Here is an 18,906-nt window from a genome sequence, read left to right as displayed (position 1 = left end):
CCATCAACAGCAACACCTTGTTGACAATTGCTTGAAGAGAAAAATCCTAAAACTGTTCGACATTGCTGCCCTTACATTTCTCTTTCTCAATTGCCATAGCACCCACTCTCTCTCTCTCTCTCTCTCTCTCCACCGTCAATGTTTTAGCCTTTCTGGTGTGGCCGACTGAAATTTACAACACTCAAATTTTCAAAATTAACCTCCAAAGGAGAACAAAAAAAAAAAGGTAAACGAAATGGATGAAGGAACCAAATCTTGTGTGGCTATTGTGATTTTTGTTACTAGTATGTAGCCAATAAAATTACTGTGAATTAAAAAGCAATTCTCACATGATTAAATATCTATCATAAGGTACCTCATTTACATGAACCCTAATGTTTTTCAAGGAATCCATCATGCATTAAACAAAATTGATCTCATTGGGAAATCGATATCTTACTCTATGAATTCAAGAGAATAAGAGAACAATATGCAAAGGTTTAGCAAACACAAGATTTTGAATGGAAATACAAGAAGTTTTTCTAATCTTCGATGTAGAATTGTAAGAATATTTTGTTTTCTGAACAGAATGGGCGAACATCTTAAGAATTCCTTCCCAATTTCAGAAACTTCATATCAATTGGAATTTCTAGATGACATAGTGATCATGGCTTAAGACAAAGTATATTGTATTTATTTCCATAATTATATTGTATTTGTTTTTATTTCTTATATACTAGTACCATTATTTTGCAAATAGACGCTTCAAGTATGTGCCTTAACCCTAGCTATACTTTTATTTAATTTATTTATTTTTTTGATATTACATTTTAATTTTATGATATTTGTTTATTATATTCTATTTAATTTGACCAAGCAATAGGGAGACTGGTTTAACTGGTTGAATTGGGGTGCCTAACACCTTCTCAAGACTATAGCATGACTCAAACCCTGGATTTCAATTGACTAGTCCCCATTGAATCCGTTATGGAATCAATTTTATGTTTCTAAGTCCTTTACCCAAATCTAGGTGGTGACTCCTTATTTCCTCTTTCTTCCCCCAAAGTGGTGAGGATCTTTCCTTCCCCGAAAGACCATTGTTCTAACAACACCCCTAGTTGTGGCATGTCTCGCCCTTTTATTCTCATCACCATTTTATTTCTGAAGCTAGTGTATGTATAAAGACCTTGGATTGCTGATAGGAGCTTGATAGTTTGACTAATTGGCTATTCTATAAAAAGCATGCATTAAGCATTTGATCCATATATTTTATTCAAAAAAAAAAAAGAACATTCCACATAATGGAATTTGAAGAAAGGAGCTCTTGTGTTCTTATTTGTGTTAGATCAAACACCAAGAAATACGAATAATAAAGAGACAATAGATCCGTACGACACAGAGATATAATGAGGTTCACACATCAGGGTGGTGTGCTACGTCCTCGGGAGAAGAAGAAGATGATTCACTATACAGAAGAGAAATTACACCGTAGCAGCGGCGATGAAAAACTCGCTCTGAAACCCTGGAATACAATGATTTTCTCAACAAGCAACAGTATATTATATACTCCAAATCGCAAGTCAACCCAGCGGATCGCGGTCGATTCGGTAGAACCATACAGCGGGGGCTACGCCCCCATCACAGATCTCAGAAAATTACCCATTCGAGTCACCACTAAAATATATCGGATCGGGTCAATCTTCAAAACGGTCAAGAATTAGAGACAAACTTAACAAATTGTTATTTTTATCACTAGCATATGTTGAAGGCAATTAAATAACTCAGGATTCAAAAAAAAAAAAAAAAAAATTTAAAGTCTAGGTTTACGGATCACAAGATTTTGAGCAAAAACACAAGAAAGTATCATAATTTTTTGGCTACAAAATCAGATTATATTAGATAAAAAAGAAAGGGAAAAGAATATACAAAAGTTAACATCTGGGTATGCCCAGATGAATACAATTACAAAGCAAGAATGGCGCCCCCAATTAATCTTCTATGCGGGATAGCAGAAATGCTTTTTTTTTTTTTTACCAGAATGGATGAACAGCTTAAGAATTCCTTCCAATTTCAGAAAATTCATGTCAAGGAATTTCTAAATGACGTAGTGCTCATGGCCTGAGACAAAGTACCAGAGGTGGGACTCTGTTTGCAAAGTCTGGTTTGATGAAGGCTCAGAGAAGTCATTGACCACAAAAGCTTGGAGAATTCTAGGAATGGGTGGTGTGCTAACTTCCACAATCCCCTCAAGTATCTGAACTACTTGACCCATTGACAGTCTATGAACTTCGTCATCCTGGATGCACCAAGAAGCAACTTTACAAGCTCTGTTGAGTTCCCCAAGATCAACATTACCTTCTAGCCTGCAATCCAAAAGACTCAGGATTTCTCCATCTTCATTAATTTTTCTTGCGGCCCAAATAGGAAAGAACCCAACCTTCTGACAAGTAGAATGATCATAGTTTCTCCTCCCCAATATAAGCTCAAATAGCATCATACCATAGCTGTAAACATCAGCCTTCGCCGTGATGGGCACACCCGAAATCCACTCTGGTGCTATGTATCATATTGTCCCTCTCATGGTAGTTAGCCCAACTAAAATCCCGACCAAGAAGCTTGGCCAGGCCAAAGTCAGCCACCTTGGGACAGAATTCAGCATCTAAAAGAATGTTCTCAGGCTTGATGTCACAATGTATGATGCATTCTCTGCACTTCTCATGCAGATATGATAATCCTTTAGCAGTCCCAAGTGCAATTTGGTATCTCGTTTTCCAATCTAGAGCCTCAAAGTCCTTTTTTTCATGGAACAGATGGGAATCTAAAGATCCATTGGGCATAAAATCATAGACCAACAACCTTTTAGTACCTTCACAGCAAAAGCCATGAATGCGAACAAGGTTAACATGTTGACTCATCCCTATTGTGCTTACTTCAGTTCGGAATTGTTTCTCTCCTTGACCGAGGCCTTCAAGCTTCTTCACTGCTATAACAGTTGAGTTAGACAATGCCCCTTTAAAAACAGAACAAAATCCTCCTCCCCCAAGCTTTTCAGAGAAGTTCTTGGTTGCAATTTTTAAATCTTTATAAGCAAATAGAACCAAATAACCCTCAACTTCCTTTGAAAGTCCAACTAAATTTCTCCTTTGCCTTGTCCATATTGGCACCACCAGAAGAACCAAGAAGGCTACAACCCGTGAAACAGTTCCCACAATAATACCAGTGGCTATTCCTTTTTTGTTACCCACAGAAGTGAATTCCTACCCCCAGAATTTGAACTCATAAGTTCACAGGCTGCAAGTTGGAGATATAGGTCTTGTCCACCAGTGAAGCCATTTGAGAATTGCTCCAGATTCAAGAGATTCCCTTCCCACACAGAGCAGTAACCATCATAAGCATAAGCATTACAAGAACAGTTGTTCAAGCAAGCCAATTCACAGGCCTGGGAACTCCCAACTGCCACAGATTGCGGATTCGCAGGCAATCTCATATTGGACATCTTTAAGAACCCATCTTTCTCCCCAGAAGCATTATCCACACACTGCAGTGGGATATTCCTCACGCACCCACCAGACCAATCACCAAGATTTGAGTAGTCCATTGTGTAACATGGACTGGAACCTTTCATACACTGACAAGAAGAATTCACAGCTTGTAGAGTGCAGATGCCGAAAGCCCCGCAAAGATTAAAAACCTCACATGTTTGTCTCGGTTGAGCACAAAATAAAAGCCAACCAGTACCATCCACCCAAGTAAGTTGATTGATCTGCCCTGTTTCATGTAAGACAATTCTAGAGATAATTGATGAATTATATAAATTATAATTGAAATAGCTATCACTCTCCTTAGAAACATATGTGAAATTGTAGATTTAGTTACTTCTCACAGTAGGAGCTAGGCTGAAATGATGGCTGTTCCAAGTCCCACTCGTCCTGTACATAGTAGACCCATTCCATAATATAGATAACTGACTGCTTCCATTGATGTCTAGCTCCGGAGAGAAAAAACCCGGAGAGGGATCCATTGAACTCTTCCATGAAGTGAGGCGCTATGTGTTTGTGAGTTTGTTCAGCCCAATCTTTCCACCCGGCAACCAAGTGTCTGTTGGGTAATCAAAGCTCTCCCAGATCAAAACAGAGGAATTTGAGACATGTCTCAAAACAAGATTTCCAGGGTCAAGAAGCTCTGCTGAGGTAGAATTCGAGGACGAGGAGATCAAATTTGTCGACCAGATGATGGTGTTCAATGAGCTGAGGATGACTAAATTACCCTCCTCTAAGAGCTTCAAATGTGAGGAATACTTATCACAGAGGGGTTCATCTCTATTTGCCACCCAAACCAGTCATCTCCGATATCTTTACGTACCAGATACCAACGTAGTGATTGTTAGAGGTAATATCTGGTGTGAAAAAACCCAATTCAAAGTTCCCGTCTCCTTGAGAGACTATGGTCTGATCTCCAGAAATAGAATCACCAACAGAGAGGGTGCCAGCTCCGATGGAGATGTGGATGTTGAGAGAGAAGCAGAGAAACAGAACAGAGAGACAAAAACATGCCCTGTTTGTCGTACCCACCATTGCACAAACATAGAGAGAGAAGAAGACGAGAGCATCGTCTTAAGAAGAAGAATTGCTAGTTTTCGTAAATATCCCAGTAAAGCAGAATCAATTGTGGCAAGGATAGAGAAACAAAGAGATGAGTGCAGGTAAGTAACTCTCTAATCTCCTTGGTTTCTCTGACAATTATTTTAAGAGGGGGGGGGGGATATAGGCTTGTAATATCTGGTCTTACAGGTTTGCTTCCAATTTTTCATTTCTAATAAAATAATTGGACATTTATAAAAAATAATTACTTTATTTTCAACCCAGTGGGTCATTGTTTCATTCTAATCAACTTGCTTATTTAATAAATTCTGGTTTGTTGACTTACCCTGGAATTTTCCTTGAACAAAATTCAAACTTTCTAATTCAAGTACTGATATCTTTACTGGAAGAGCTTACATGATGTTAACCTTAGTTTATCTTAAATAATTGATTAACTATAAAAAGTCGGTGTGATGCAGGGGGTTCCTAGGTGATTAGGTTTCCTACAGGATTAACTAACTAGGTAGGGTAAACTCAAGGGACTTGGATTGGACAGGATAAGGGAAACTCAACAAACAAGATCGACATGCAAAATATAGTGGGATTAATGAGCAATAATGGTCTAAGAAGAAAAACGCATAAACTCGCTCAAGCGTCAATGGGGAACATGGGGTAGGGAACATAGTAGCAAGCAAAATTAGGTTATGACACTAGTCTATTAAGTACCAAAGATAGATAAAAATACCATGTTATATGCTCCAAAATTAGTCATACTTGTAATAAGAAAATCAACAATATCTAAGGTAAAACAATGGTGCAAATAAAGGTCAAACAATGGGCTAAAAAGGGGAGTGCTTTAATGGAAGATGATAGAGTAAATAATGAGGGAACAATGGGGGAATGGGAAGGTTCAGTCTCTACTTACCTACTGCCCAAATCTAAGAATAAAAGAAAGCAACCCAGATTTTCCAAAAAAAAAAAAAAGTGTTCAGCAGCACTCCAATGACGCCTTTGCAACTGAGACGATCTTCAACCAATGGTAATCAACAGTTGCAGCAGTCATGACAATAACCAGGAACAGATACAGTGAAAGATAGAATAATCGAGAGGGAGGGAGGCAAGAGAAGAGAGAACCGAGAGAGAGAAAGAGAGGAGGGGGCAGCGAGAGAGAAATCGTGGGGGGTTTGGGGGCTGTATTTTGCATTCAAAATATTCATTAACTAACTCCCATCGTGGCCAATGGCCTTACATAAGTAATGAACTAGTTACTAAAAAAAATAAAGGTTAATCCTAGGAAATAATCTCAGAATAAAGAAGTTTTCAAAAAAAAAAATAACGTAATTTTTTACGTAACTCAAAAGCCTAACTAAACAAAATATTAGGAAATAAAACGACTAAATTAACACATCAACATTAGGGTCCACAAGATCTGGACGAAATCTGGAAAGAGAGAGGGACTCGATCCAGTGCTGAAAAGGCTGGATCAAGCCTCCCTTTCTTCCTCCTTTTTCTTCTTCTTCTTTCTTGTTTCTTCTAATCCTCCAACCACAAAGAAGGAGCATGTGGTTGGGTCTTCTTCTTCCTTCGGCTGTACACCTTGATGTCCCCATCACGGTAGCTTCAAAACTGTTGAATTGATGGACTTGAGTGATGTAGGGTTTGTATGCCCACAAGATCAACTATCTATCTAGGGTAATCATTGAGATAACAATCGTCTTCAAATAGGTCTCAAGGGTTCATGTTTAGAGATGAGGTTATTGGATAAGAAGGATGAAATTTAATTAGCACTCCAACTAAAAATACAAAGAAAAATAGCAGCAGAGGATTTAGATTTTGATGAAAGTATGTGAGAAGGTTAGAAAAAAAAGAGACCTAAAGGCTAAAGGTATGACAGCAAAAATTCTATTTACCCTATGCTCTAAATGATGCTGCTGAGAGTTATTGGTATTGTTCTTGGAAGAAGGGATTTTTTTTTTTTTTTTGGGTGGGGAGAAAAAGTACTGGAATCGCTAGTCTATAATCAATTGTTGGCTAAGATGTATCAAGGAACAATTGCATTGGTCCTTGGATGCAATGGTTAGTTGAGGTGATTGATGCGAGTTGAAGGTTGAAGCATGGGTATTAAATGACGAATTGGTTTTAGGTGCAGCTCTGAAAATAAAATGAAAATTGAAGAAGAGAAAATAAATCTTTAGAAATTCACCAAGAGGGTCAAGTGTCAAATTTCAGGCTCAAATTAAATCATTTACCTCTTATAATGACAAACCCTTTCATATATGTCTTTGGATCCCTTCTTTAATTTATATAGCATTTGGTAGTCCATAAATTTCTAATGCTTCATTATATCATTGACAAACATCATTTTGGCTGAAACTTAACATATGAGTAAGGGATGATTTGCAATGTGATAGAAATAGGCCTACCAACCAAAGATTCCTTGACGATTGAGTGAACCAGAAAACCTGCTCTCCTTATAACTCTTCCAAAAGTTATAACTCCTATTAAAACAATGATCACCCATTCTTAGAATGCTAGTGAATCAACATTAATATTTCTCTAATAACCAATTCTTTTGATCAGAATCTTTCATTAGTCATTACCCTTTAATACAAACTAAGATGCTATGAACTACAAGAAAGACTAGGCCAATTGCTCCTGTGTACGTCTGACAACACAAGGACCTGCAACCATGTGCTAGAAATCTGCATGTTGGCTCTTCTTCGATTCTTGACCGCTCCTCTAACTCTCAGAACCAATCACCAGTTAAGGTGCTTAGCAGATTCAGATGTGACGTGCATTTGACATGTAGCATTTGGAGGACATGCCTTTTTTATCCCACTTCATTGATTCAGAAGAAAATATTCTTGGAGGCATTTAACTGTAACTATGCTTAGTTACAAATCAATGTTAACCTCTTTCCTTTGCCCCGTATTACTCTCATTCTGTTCTCCAAAATGGGGAGGAGGGGGAAAAAATGTATACTTCATTCTGCTTGAAAATAAATTGCCGAAGAGCTCCATGAAATCTTAACCCATGAACCATGTGACTATCACATTCATCATCTTCCTTATTTATGATTGACCCTAGATATCTAAAATAATTACTTTGTTGTTTCTCTCTTTCCTCAAGTTTCAGCATTTTGTTATCCATTCTAGTGTAACTAAAGTTACACGCAATATATTCCATCTTTGTTCTACTTATCTTAGAACTTCTTGGTTCCGAGGTTGTTCTCCATAATTCCAACTTAGTGTTAGTCCATACTATTGTCTCATCCACCAAAACAATATCGTCAACAAAAAATATACACCACGGAACCTCATCATGAATGTTCCTGATTAAATAATCCATGATAAGCATAATCATATAAGAGCTTAAAGTTGATCCTTGATGTATTCCAATTGTAATTGGGAAATCGCTTACTTGACCTCCCACGGTTCTCACATCAGTCACCACGCCCTCATAATTGCTAGAAATCTCTATGAAACCATAAACCATGGAACCTTAAAACCCTACCCCCACCTCCCACGAGAGAGAGAGAGAGAGAGAGAGGAAACAAATCCACAAATTGTAACCAATGGTTACAAATAGTTACTTTTATTTTGTTTCTAGGTGCTTACGAGTTGTTTGATTAATTTGTTTTCCTTTTGTACTTTATCTTCTTGGTTTGATGCATTTTCAATTACCTTGCATCTTTTTATACGTATCATTTTGGTTTGATGCATTAATTATTTCTAGGGTAATTTATAACGCCACCCCCTGGAGAATGCCAATATTAGAGGGACAACCTATATCTTTCACCAAATTGGACTCGGACCCTCTGTTGTCAGTCAGTGTTATAGAATGCTTTGAAATAACGTTTTTGCCCTTATGAGTAAAACACTAGTAAGTTACCCATTTTCATTATCCCAAAAATACCCCTCTTTACTTTTTTACCATTTCATTCTCCTTCTCTCCTCTTTTCCGTACCTGCAACCAAGGGTTCAAATGAGCTCCAACCGAGATAGACAGGACAGTCGCCGGCAAATACTTCTCTTTTCATCTCTGGTGAGAAGTGCACTTCCCATCGCTACCATCTTAGGTCACCGGCAAAAAAGTTTGTTTTTTTTTTTTCTTTATCCTAGTCTTCCAAGTTTTCTCTGTGTTGAGGTCTCTCTCTCTCTCTCTCTCTCTGTTTTTCCACAGGTTCGGCTGAATTTTTTTTTTCTATGTTTTTTCTCTATTCTTCGTCCTGGTTCGACTGAAAGTAGAGCTGAGTTTCTTTTCTTTCTCTGATTTTTATCTTCTTTTTTTTTCCTGATATTTCTCTGTTTCGCTCTTCTAGCCTTTTGAAGAATTGAAAGTACTCTTCGTCCCCTCCAACTGGTTCAATCCATGCTCTGATGGCTACTTGTCTCCATACTTTATTGATTCACTGCTCAAAGCATAACCCAGATATTAGTCAAGTCAATAAAGTGATGGCAAGAACTTAAATTATAGGGAGATTGGAAGTATTTCTGGGCAGGAATTGGAAATTTCAAGCACCATTCTTTGAAGCTTGAGTTGAATCTATCTTTGCCGAAGATAAACACATTAGAATAAGTAATTTAGTAATGTTGCCAACAGAGATTGGGAATTGCAGTAATTAAGTAAGCTTGAGGTCTTCAGAGCAGGAGGAAATCAAAATCTGAAACGAGAGTTGCCAACAGAGATTGGGAATTGCAGTAATTTAGTAATGTGATGATGGGTTTCCAACCAAGCCTAGTTGTCGTGTTGGGGTTAGGGGTTTTGCAGCCACCGTGGACGCTGTCGCCAGAAGGGGTTGCAGTCGCCAATCTAAAAAGGGAGGTCAATCTTCTTCTCAGACCTTCTTCTTCTCCAACTCAGTAACTCGCACGACTCATTATGGATGGAGTTGTGAGTTAGGTTTTCTTCTTCAATCGATTTTGGGAATAAAACCTTTAAGGGCAATTTCGGTACTCCTTTATTTTTAAGGGTAAAATGGTATTTTAAAAAAATGTGAACTGCTGATGTCAGCATTCTTGGTATATTCTGTAATGTTGACTGACGGCAAGGGGTCTGAGTCCAATTTGGTGAAAGAGAGGGGGTGTCCCTATAATATTAACATTCTCCAAGGAGTGGCATTGTAAAATACCCTTATTTTTATGGTGATGTGGAAGAAACAACTTTTATTATTTGCTTTTCTACTTTCCTGTTATTATATTCGTTGGTAAAAGACTGACATTTTGGTAGGTGGTGCATTTGGTGGGAACAGGGGATTGAGACCAGTACCTCCAGAAAAAGCCATCTTCCCTTTGGATCCCATGCATGAATGTGACTTGGTATATCACTTAAGGCTTCTATTAAAATATCAATTTCCCAATGCCTTACCATATATCAAAACAATTATTAATGGAAGTGATATGGCTTGAGTCAAATGGTTAATGCTACATGTGCTTGATGTCCTAAAAATTTTTTTGGAGGGGGTGGGTTGGTTCACTCCAAAACATATTACAAGGGAACTGAACCCCTATTTCATAAACCTCACCAACCAAGCCCCCCATATGAAGGTGGAATTAGATCCCAAGTCTTTGCTATAGCTAGCATGCGACTTTACCACCTGAGCTAGCTGGCACCTTCAAACTCATTTTCAAGATGTCTTCAAATTCAACTGATTATGTTTCAGGAAAAGAAAGAATACATTGCTTGTCTCAAACCCTCTGACTATCAATCTGAAACTTGTAGAGCTTTTCAAAGAAGTACCTAGAATGTCGAATGGAAAGGTCAGTAAGTTGGGTAATTTCGACCGAAATGTTCTGTACTATAGCTGTGTTTGATTTTATATCACTGCTCCAATTTATTAGCACAAAATGCTGAACCTTTTTTTTTTTTAACATCTTTTAAACTTGCCTTATCTTTTATATATCTAATTATTATTAAAAATAAATTCATTGGTATGTTGATCAACAAGCATAAAATGAAAATGAGGAAAATCCCTGTCTGCTACCTCTTTCCCCTTTCTTCCCTACAAAATAGAAGCCCTAGACAAAGCTACCATAATTATGAACAGACAATTATGGAGAACCCTGGCAGCCGTGGAGGTCATTGAGTTTCTCATCTATATAACCTTTGCATGCATCTGAGTTGTTTTTCCCCTATTCATTTTGAACATTCATGCCGTTGCTCATTCAGTTTGCCAAAAATCAAAATTATTTGTTGTGTTCTTTTAATTCTATTGTGTTTCACACTTCTGTTTCTGCATTTAGCAACCCTAGTTTATTTGGAATTTTTATTCCATCAGCCCTATGGCTGAGGGGATTCTTTTGTCAGGATTGCTAATGATATCACTCTTGCTTCTAGTCACAATTTGTCTGTTTGTGCGAAACTGAGAATATGATCTTCGGTGGCTGTTCAAAAGGTCTAACTTGTGGAGAAAGCCGATATCCTCAATGTAGAATGTTCCAGATCAACGAGTGGAGGATGAGGATAACCAGAAAAGAAGCAGGAGGGTGATGCAGACCAATTAGATTGGCCTACGGGTAGTGGCCCAATAATGGCATGGGAGGAAGAGATCTCGATCTGAAGGCTACATGTGGGCCAAATCTGATCTCTGATCTAACAATCAGTTTTTTTTTAAAAGAATTAAGTACCAGATTTCATTAACTATAATAGTAATACAATCCGAGATTTACTTTTCCAGTCTTATGTCTCCATGCAGATGCCTTATAATCTTTTTAAACCCATATTAAGATGATAATCTTTTATCAGTTGTGTTAAGTTTGTCTTGAATTCTTGACCCGTTTTAAAGATTGATCCGATTCGATATATTTTAGCGGTAATTCGAATAGAAAATTTTCTGAGATTTGTGATGGAAGCAGAGGAGTTGGGCCGATAGGCCCAAGCCCGGAGCCCATCACTGATCTCGTATGGGGGTGCGGGGGTATGGTTCGACCTGATCGACTGCGACCGGATGGATCGACCCGCGATTTGGAGTATATATAATGTACTATTGCTTGTTGAGAAAGTCATTGTATTCCGGGGTTTTCACGCAGCTAGGATTTCAGGGCGAGTTTTTCCTTGCCACTGCTAGGGTGTAATTTCTCTTCTGCATAGTGAATCTTCTTCTTCGTCCGAGGACGTAGCACACCACCCTGGACGTGTGAACCTCATTAAATCTCTGTGTCGTATGGATCTATTGTCTCTTTATTATTCGTGTTTCTTGGTGTTTGATCTTACATGTTGAATTAAAGAATGTCAGATATTTAGATAATCTGATTGCATATTTATAGATCTCTCAATGTTTGGAACTCGGGAAAATTGCTTATGACTAATATTCTCTTTGGGGCCTTCAGGAACTTAATGGCAAACCAAGATATGTCTGAGCTTGGATTTGGTAGGGAGGGTGAAGAGGAAGCTTCTGAACAGAAGAATGTAAATACTGGCACTAAAGACAGTGCCTTGCATGGTATTCAAGATAAAGACTGCAACTATTTGAGGCTGACGTAAATTGTTCATGGGACCTAAGTTTTGGAATTCTCCTTTGACTGAAAAGAAAAGGATTGATAATGATCACAAAATGGTTATATGCAAAGACCTAGAATAAAAACGGCATAGGTTCTTTTTTTTGCAGATCAATTGAGGAAAATTAATGAAAGTAGATTGCAGATCTGCCTAAAGTTGAAGTGGTAGCGGCATCTCACATAATAGCAAAGATAGAGGGGAATGGTTCCTTGTGCAGTTTGTGTATCAACTATCTGTGTGAACCCTCACATCCAGCAAATTTGCAATAAATCCCAACTTGGAATCCCACTTCCAGGGGCCAGACAATGTCTCACAAGAAGTCTCCCTCAGTAACTCTTCCACAAAATCACATCATGGAAGCAGATTCTCATTATTGTTGTTTTGCCTCATTTCTTCATAAGAATTGTAATTTTGCCTGGTTTAGCATGTTGTGTTGCCTCATTTCACGGCACTGGGTTTCTAGGTTTCTAGGCTTCTAGGCAAAAATGTGCAGCACGCACGCGTTGCCAAGCTTAAAAACCTGTCCCAGCTGATTTTGTACACATGGCAGCTTTCAACTGTATTGATAGGTAGAGCCCCTCATGGATTAGTCACTGGTCTAATTCAACCATATGCCCAGTTTGCTTTCAATTTTTCTCACATTTTACTTTGGATGGCTCATAATTGTATCTGATCTTTGGCTTTAAGTAAATTTTGACAAGCCTTTTTTATTATAGATTATCGTTATAAGTCTATGGTTCATGTGTAGTGGCATGTTAAGTTGACAATCGGTACTTATGTAATTAACTATAACCCATCAATCTATTTGCATAGATTCTTGCGCTCGTCCTTACTTAAAATCTCCATGTAGTCGACCCTATTAAGTTGGAATAAAGTTTTGCATGTTTTTGTTGTACATATCTATAATTGAACTAAAATTCTTTAAGTAAATAGGAGCTTATTGGATATACGCAAATTTTGATGTTCATGTCGATTGTCATGTGGCAAATATCAAGTGGGATTCTTCAGTTTCTAATAATAGAAATTTTTGGTTTCAACAATCTGAGCTCCTAGGTTAATATTCTGGGTGTCTTATTTAGTCTGTGGAACAGCTAACTTCGACATTCTTTTTCGAAATTAAAAGAGACGAAAGCCTTTGTAAAAATCTCTTAAATCTAACAAAAAGAGAATAATTTCCATGGCCGGACACTTTTAAAGTTTCTCACAGTCTGTCTAAACTGTGACTGTGGTGATACCTAATCATTGTACCTACCACGCTCCTTTGAAAATTCGTTTTACTTCGGATTCTTATGCAGTCCTTGCAAATCTAGGATTTAAGGAAACATTCATACACTTTGCCTCTTCACATGTAAAATGATCGGAACACATGGGAAGTCATTACTTGACTTTATAAAATACTGTGAAGATTCTTTACAAGCCTTGGAGACTTGCTTGATGAAGTCTTTGAATTAAATTTGGAAAAACTAATATTCACTCTTCAATTCTCAATAATCTATGTATTTTATCTCAAGCAAATTATTTGTTGACAGGAAAAAAAATGGTAAGACAGCTACAAAGGGACTACTAGAAGGGGTGAAGGTGGCAAAGAAAAAGGGATGGAAGGTGGATTTGGTGTGGAACAATGTGAAAGATCTCTAAAGTCTTTTGGACATATTTAACTCGGAACATTTAACATTTTGGCCTTGGATGGCTATTCCTCTTCAACTAGAATTGTAGAATTTTGATAACCATCCAATTTGTTATATGAAATCTAACAACTTGTTTATGGTTAGTGTAAGGAATAGTAGTCCCATAACTTTATGGGACTACTAGACTTGTTTTTTCTACACTTTTCAACCATTTTTTTTTTTTTTTTCAATACTTCATCATATGGCTATTTCTTTTCGACTTGAATATATCTCAACGATTTTGTAAATTTCATCTTTCTTCAATGCTATTACAAAAACTTATTATGGAATCTGAAAAATGAAATCAAATCGGTTTCAGTCTAAATCAAACCGGATAATAGTATTCATCAATTGGGTTTAATGGTTTATAATGAACCGAACCAATGAACACCCTAGTTTCGGTTCGCCCGTTCAACCAAGCCAAGGCCCAGTGCCCAAATATCAAAGCCCTAAAACCTCTCGTGCTTTTATTCTCTCTCTCTCCCTCTCCCACCGTTGGGGAAACACCATTGTCGCTCTGAGCTTTCCACGATAAACCGCTTTGGAGGCGTTTGTGAGGAAAGTAGACATTCCGAACCTTCGAAAACCGTATCTGATAACTTCTCTCTCTCTCGGTTATCTTAGCTCTTATTTCGTCCTATCTTTTGCTGAATAATCTCTTCAGAGTTTTAGATGAAATATTCTCCTTTAATGGTTTCACACAGTCTCTGCAACGATCATCACAACCCTCTTTTTATTTTGAAAGATTAGCATCGATGGTTTCATTCAACATATAGATTATACTTCTGTGAAAGTGCATGAGAGATATATAAATATAATTTTATTGTTCTTGTGTTTGCTTTTCACTAATGTTTCTGTATGTCTCTGATGGCAGCCAATCATGCTGACAGAGAGAGCTAAACGAGCTCTTGACAAACGTGCACCCAAACTTGTAAGCTCTGTTTAGGTTTTTTTCCTTTTTCTTTCTTTTCTTCATTCTTGTAACTTAATTCTCCAATGCAATTCCATAGTGACCTTTGGCCAGACATGGATCACTGAACAATCCATTCCATGGCTAGTCAAGTTTTTAATTGATATTTGATGGGTTGGTGGTGTAGGTTGAGAATTTGAAGAAGACCTTGATTCTTCATGGTACCAAGATCAGCAATGTATTGAATGCTCTGTTGACTGATATTTATCATCTTAAGAAGGACTGTGCTATAAAATACTCCCGGAAGAACGAGAACATTAGGCCCTTTGAAAGTGGTGGAGAAACTTCGTTAGAATTCTTTTCTCTCAAAACTGACTGCAGTCTTTTTATTGTAAGTAAATATTTAAGCTTCAGCCCACACTTTTCCTCTTTCATCCCCAGTGTTCTTGTGCAATATAGGTATTTGATTACAGTTTATTATGCAGTAAATTATGGGAATATTTTGTTAATCTTGAAGGAAATAATATCTGGTAAGGATGTTGGATACTTCAATGGATAAAAAGATGAATTTTTGGTACAAACTGGAGTATGCTTATAGTATTTTTTGAATTTTAGGTTGTCACCACAACAATAATTTCAAAACATGATTACTGGTTATGTCATTCGTCAAATTCAATGACCTGCAAATATATGGTTGAAATGATTTTTCAGTAACAACAAAGAGCACGTAATGGATGAAGCAAAAGACTGTTTTGGGTGAATTTTCCACTTTCAGTAAACAAGATAGGGATTGGTCTCCTGTGAAAGTATGAATGAACTTATCATGCTGTGGGAGTGTTTATTAGCATGTTTGTTTGCTTACTGGTTTACACAATTAGTTCTTGAGTTGAACAGGCCTACAGGGCAACTGTGATGGTGCTGGAGGAAATCAATAGTATTTTGTTAATTGGTTACTGTTAATTAGAAAGTGATCTCATTATTCAATATATGCCAACCAAGGAATTATCATTGAACAATATCTAATTTTGCTTGGATTGTTAGGTCTAATATATGTCTGAAGTAGCTAAAAATCTGATGCACTAGCTTGTAGCTATCGACCAATATGTAGTATAAGCATTGGTGGAACTTGTGAATTAGGCTGAAGTCTATCTTCTTTTTCTTCTTTTTTTAAATTCTCTCATTAACTTAGGTTCCCTATTTATATATAGCTGGTACGGATTGAAGAATTCAGTAATGATCGAATGAATGTTCAAAGCTGAAAGTTCTGTGAGAACTGGTTTTATTTTTCCCTCTTGCTTGGGTTTGTTACTTTTGTATATAATGTAGATGAAAAAAAGAAAAATTGTAATTACCAATAAAAATTCCAAGATGTCCTTGTTAATGTGCTATTCCAATGCCCGATCTGCAGATTTTTATTTGGAGAGAAAATTTTGTTAGAATACAAATTCCCACTTTTTATGTAACTATAATACAAATGTCTTGATCTTCACATGCTATGCATGTGCAATTTTCCTTGCAACCTTTCTAACAGTTGGAATGGCCATCAACAACCTTTTCTTTGGTTCAACCCAGAGACCTTCAACATGGTTATTTTGATGCCCAGCTCCTTTTTTTCTTATGAATAATATCTTTATTGGAAGTAGGGGGAGAATTGCTACAATACAAATGGTTATTTCTTATATCACTATAATACTAATGTCCCAATCTTCACATGCATTGCATGTGAATTTGCCTCACAGCTATGTTGAAGAGTTAGAATGGTTGGGGTGGTTGATAAAATGCAGAGCACCAGTGCATCAAAGTCTTCTTCTGTTTTTTTTTTTTTTTTTAATTTATAGAATTACCATCTTTTTATATGTGGCCCAAATGAGGGGCCTCCGCCATAGTTTGGGTGGGTGGTTCAGCCGCAAAAAAATTTCTGTACACCATCTTTATATGACGACCAATTTGAACTGAGGTTTGTTGAGTCCAGCTTTATTTTCTGCCCTTGGGTCAGATTTGGGTTTGGAATTACATCTCTAGTTCTTTTGTTAGTCAAACTGCCAACTATGTCCCCATTATGTCTTTTAACAGTATAATTGTGGGTTTTCTTGCAGTTTGGTTCTCACTCAAAGAAAAGGCCAAACAATCTGGTTATAGGGCGGACTTATGATCACCACATTTATGATCTTGTGGAGGTTGGAGTGGAAAACTTCAAAACCATGGAGTCATTCTCATATGACAAGAAATTGGCTCCACGTATTGGGTCAAAACCTTTCTTTGCTTTTTTTGGAGAAGGTTTCGAGAATGTAGAAGAACTGAAACATTTCAAGGAGGTTTTGCTTGATTTATTCAGGGGAGAGGTATGTATTTATGGAGGCTTTTCCTCCTTTTCCTTCTTTTGTAATTGTAACATTCAATTGGAAATGAAAAGGAATTGTTTATTCCATGCAGGTTGTAGAGAATTTAAATATTACTGGGGTAGACCATGTTTATGTGTGTACAGCTGTGTCCTCCAATAGAGTGTTCTTTACGCACTGTGCACTCCGTATGAAAAGGTCAGGCACAGTTGTCCCAAGGATGGAAATGGTAGAAGTTGGCCCTTCCATGGACTTTTTGGTTCGGCGGCATCGTCTTCCTAATGATGGCCTAAAGAAAGAAGCAATGAGAACTGCTACTGACCGTCCTAAGAAGAAGGTTAAGCATCCCTAATCCTATCTTGCTTTTCTTGCACTCTCCAGGTCGCCGTGTGTGCTGGGGAGAGAATCCCTTCGTGCCATAACTGTATATGCTAAACAATTTGGCTTTTTTGACTCAGGAGAAGAATGTTAGCCGTGATGTAATACAAGGGAAGATTGGAAAGATCTACATTCCCGACCAACAGGTAGAAAGATCCTATTGGCCCTTCTTTTGAAACTCTTTACATACTAATGCTGCTGAAATGGCTTTGGCTGCTTATTCCTTTAAACTTCATGATCTGTTGTGGCACTCAGGTTGGTGGTGTGGAACTATCTCACAAAGCAAAAGGGTTGAAAAGGGCACGTCGTGAAGCTAAGCTGAAGAATAATGTGAGTGAGCACAAAGCAAAGAAGCAAAAGGCCGATGGTGAGTGACTCATTTGGCAGGTCTTTCTTTGTAACCCTTTCTTTTTTGTCTGTGAGAGAGGTTGGATTCGATTATTGTTCATTATTTAATGGATTCATGTATCTGATAATCGATAATGAAATTGATTTTCCTGATAATTATTAATGAAATTGAATTTTCTGATAATCCATAATGAATTTAATTCACTGATTTTGGGAGATGTAGGTACTTGCCCTTTCATCTTCTTTATTTCTTTCGCTCTCTTTTCATTTTACCTGATTTATGTGTTTTCACGCACACCGGGTACGCCTTTTTTGTTTATAAGTTTTCATGCTATCACCATGGCTTGGATTCAAGCAAGAGAGTGATGTGTTTATATCAATAAAAAAACTAACTTCTAACAATTAAGTGTTTATACCTTTGTAGTTCAATACTAATATTTTCCCATCCAATGAGGGCTTGTGTTTTGACAATTGGGACCAATGTAACTTTTAACAATTCGGTGCATTTGATTGTGATAGATAGCTTTTAAGCTTTCTGCTGTATTCATGGTTTAAACTGTTGATTCAAGCCTCTGTGCTCATCGCTGTCATGCATTATATTCCCCTGCAAGGAGACTTGTGCCTGTCTCATTCAAAATCTTTTGTGGAAAAGCACTGCACGACATTTCAATTGTCTGTTGGTTAAAAAAATTTAGTAGGGACTGCTTTGATGTGATTTCAATACATTATAAGCCTCTCTGATAAGAAAAAATACATTATAAGCCTCAGATTGGAGTGGCAAAGGGGGAGAGCAGAATATTTGGTAGCAATGAAAATTAAAGGGAAGAGAAGTAGATTTTCAAACCTTATAACCATTACCCAACATAATGTATATAGTATAAACTATTTAAATGCCTTCTTTTTCCGGTAGAGGTCCTAATTCATCCTATTCCGTAGGGGAGGGAAGGTGTGGATTAGGAGACTTGAACCCAAGACCTTCTAGATGAAAATTTTATTTTATTTTATTTTTCAAATCCAAGGGATTTGGATGCGAGGGGATGTAAATTTAATAACCAAATATAGAATGTTTTGAAATTAGTGATATAGTCAAAGGTAATGAAGACCAAAATTTTTCTTTCTATGAAAATTTTCACTTCCCTTTTCTTCGATTCCATGTGATCAAATGGAATTTGTGATGGCGTTACTTCCTTCTAGTAGCTAGAAAGGTA

General features: G+C 37.3%; 1 protein-coding gene and 2 pseudogenes across 3 annotated transcripts; 2 read left to right on the top strand and 1 right to left on the bottom strand.

Moving 5' to 3' along the window:
- Positions 1-2,022: 2,022 nt before the first annotated feature.
- Positions 2,023-4,662, bottom strand: LOC122072637 (annotated as a pseudogene).
- Positions 4,605-12,041, top strand: LOC122074266 (annotated as a pseudogene).
- Positions 12,042-14,178: 2,137 nt separating this feature from the next.
- On the top strand, positions 14,179-17,882 carry LOC122072997 (ribosome production factor 2 homolog). 3 transcript variants are annotated; one of them, XM_042637470.1, is made up of 7 exons: positions 14,179-14,311; positions 14,598-14,654; positions 14,821-15,024; positions 16,730-16,975; positions 17,067-17,309; positions 17,431-17,496; positions 17,606-17,882. In XM_042637470.1, the coding sequence occupies exons 2-7, from the start codon at positions 14,604-14,606 to the stop codon at positions 17,723-17,725; spliced, it is 930 nt and encodes a 309-aa protein (XP_042493404.1). In that variant the 5' UTR covers positions 14,179-14,311; positions 14,598-14,603; the 3' UTR covers positions 17,726-17,882. The 3 variants fall into 3 exon arrangements, with proteins under 3 accessions (XP_042493404.1, XP_042493402.1, XP_042493403.1); XM_042637468.1 differs by having other exon boundaries at positions 14,183-14,281; XM_042637469.1 differs by having other exon boundaries at positions 14,195-14,285.
- Positions 17,883-18,906: the final 1,024 nt, after the last annotated feature.

The sequence above is a fragment of the Macadamia integrifolia genome, chromosome 3, assembly GCF_013358625.1.
Source record: "Macadamia integrifolia cultivar HAES 741 chromosome 3, SCU_Mint_v3, whole genome shotgun sequence".
In the NCBI taxonomy this organism is placed as follows: Eukaryota; Viridiplantae; Streptophyta; class Magnoliopsida; order Proteales; family Proteaceae; genus Macadamia; species Macadamia integrifolia.
This window is presented reverse-complemented; position numbering and strand designations above follow the sequence as displayed.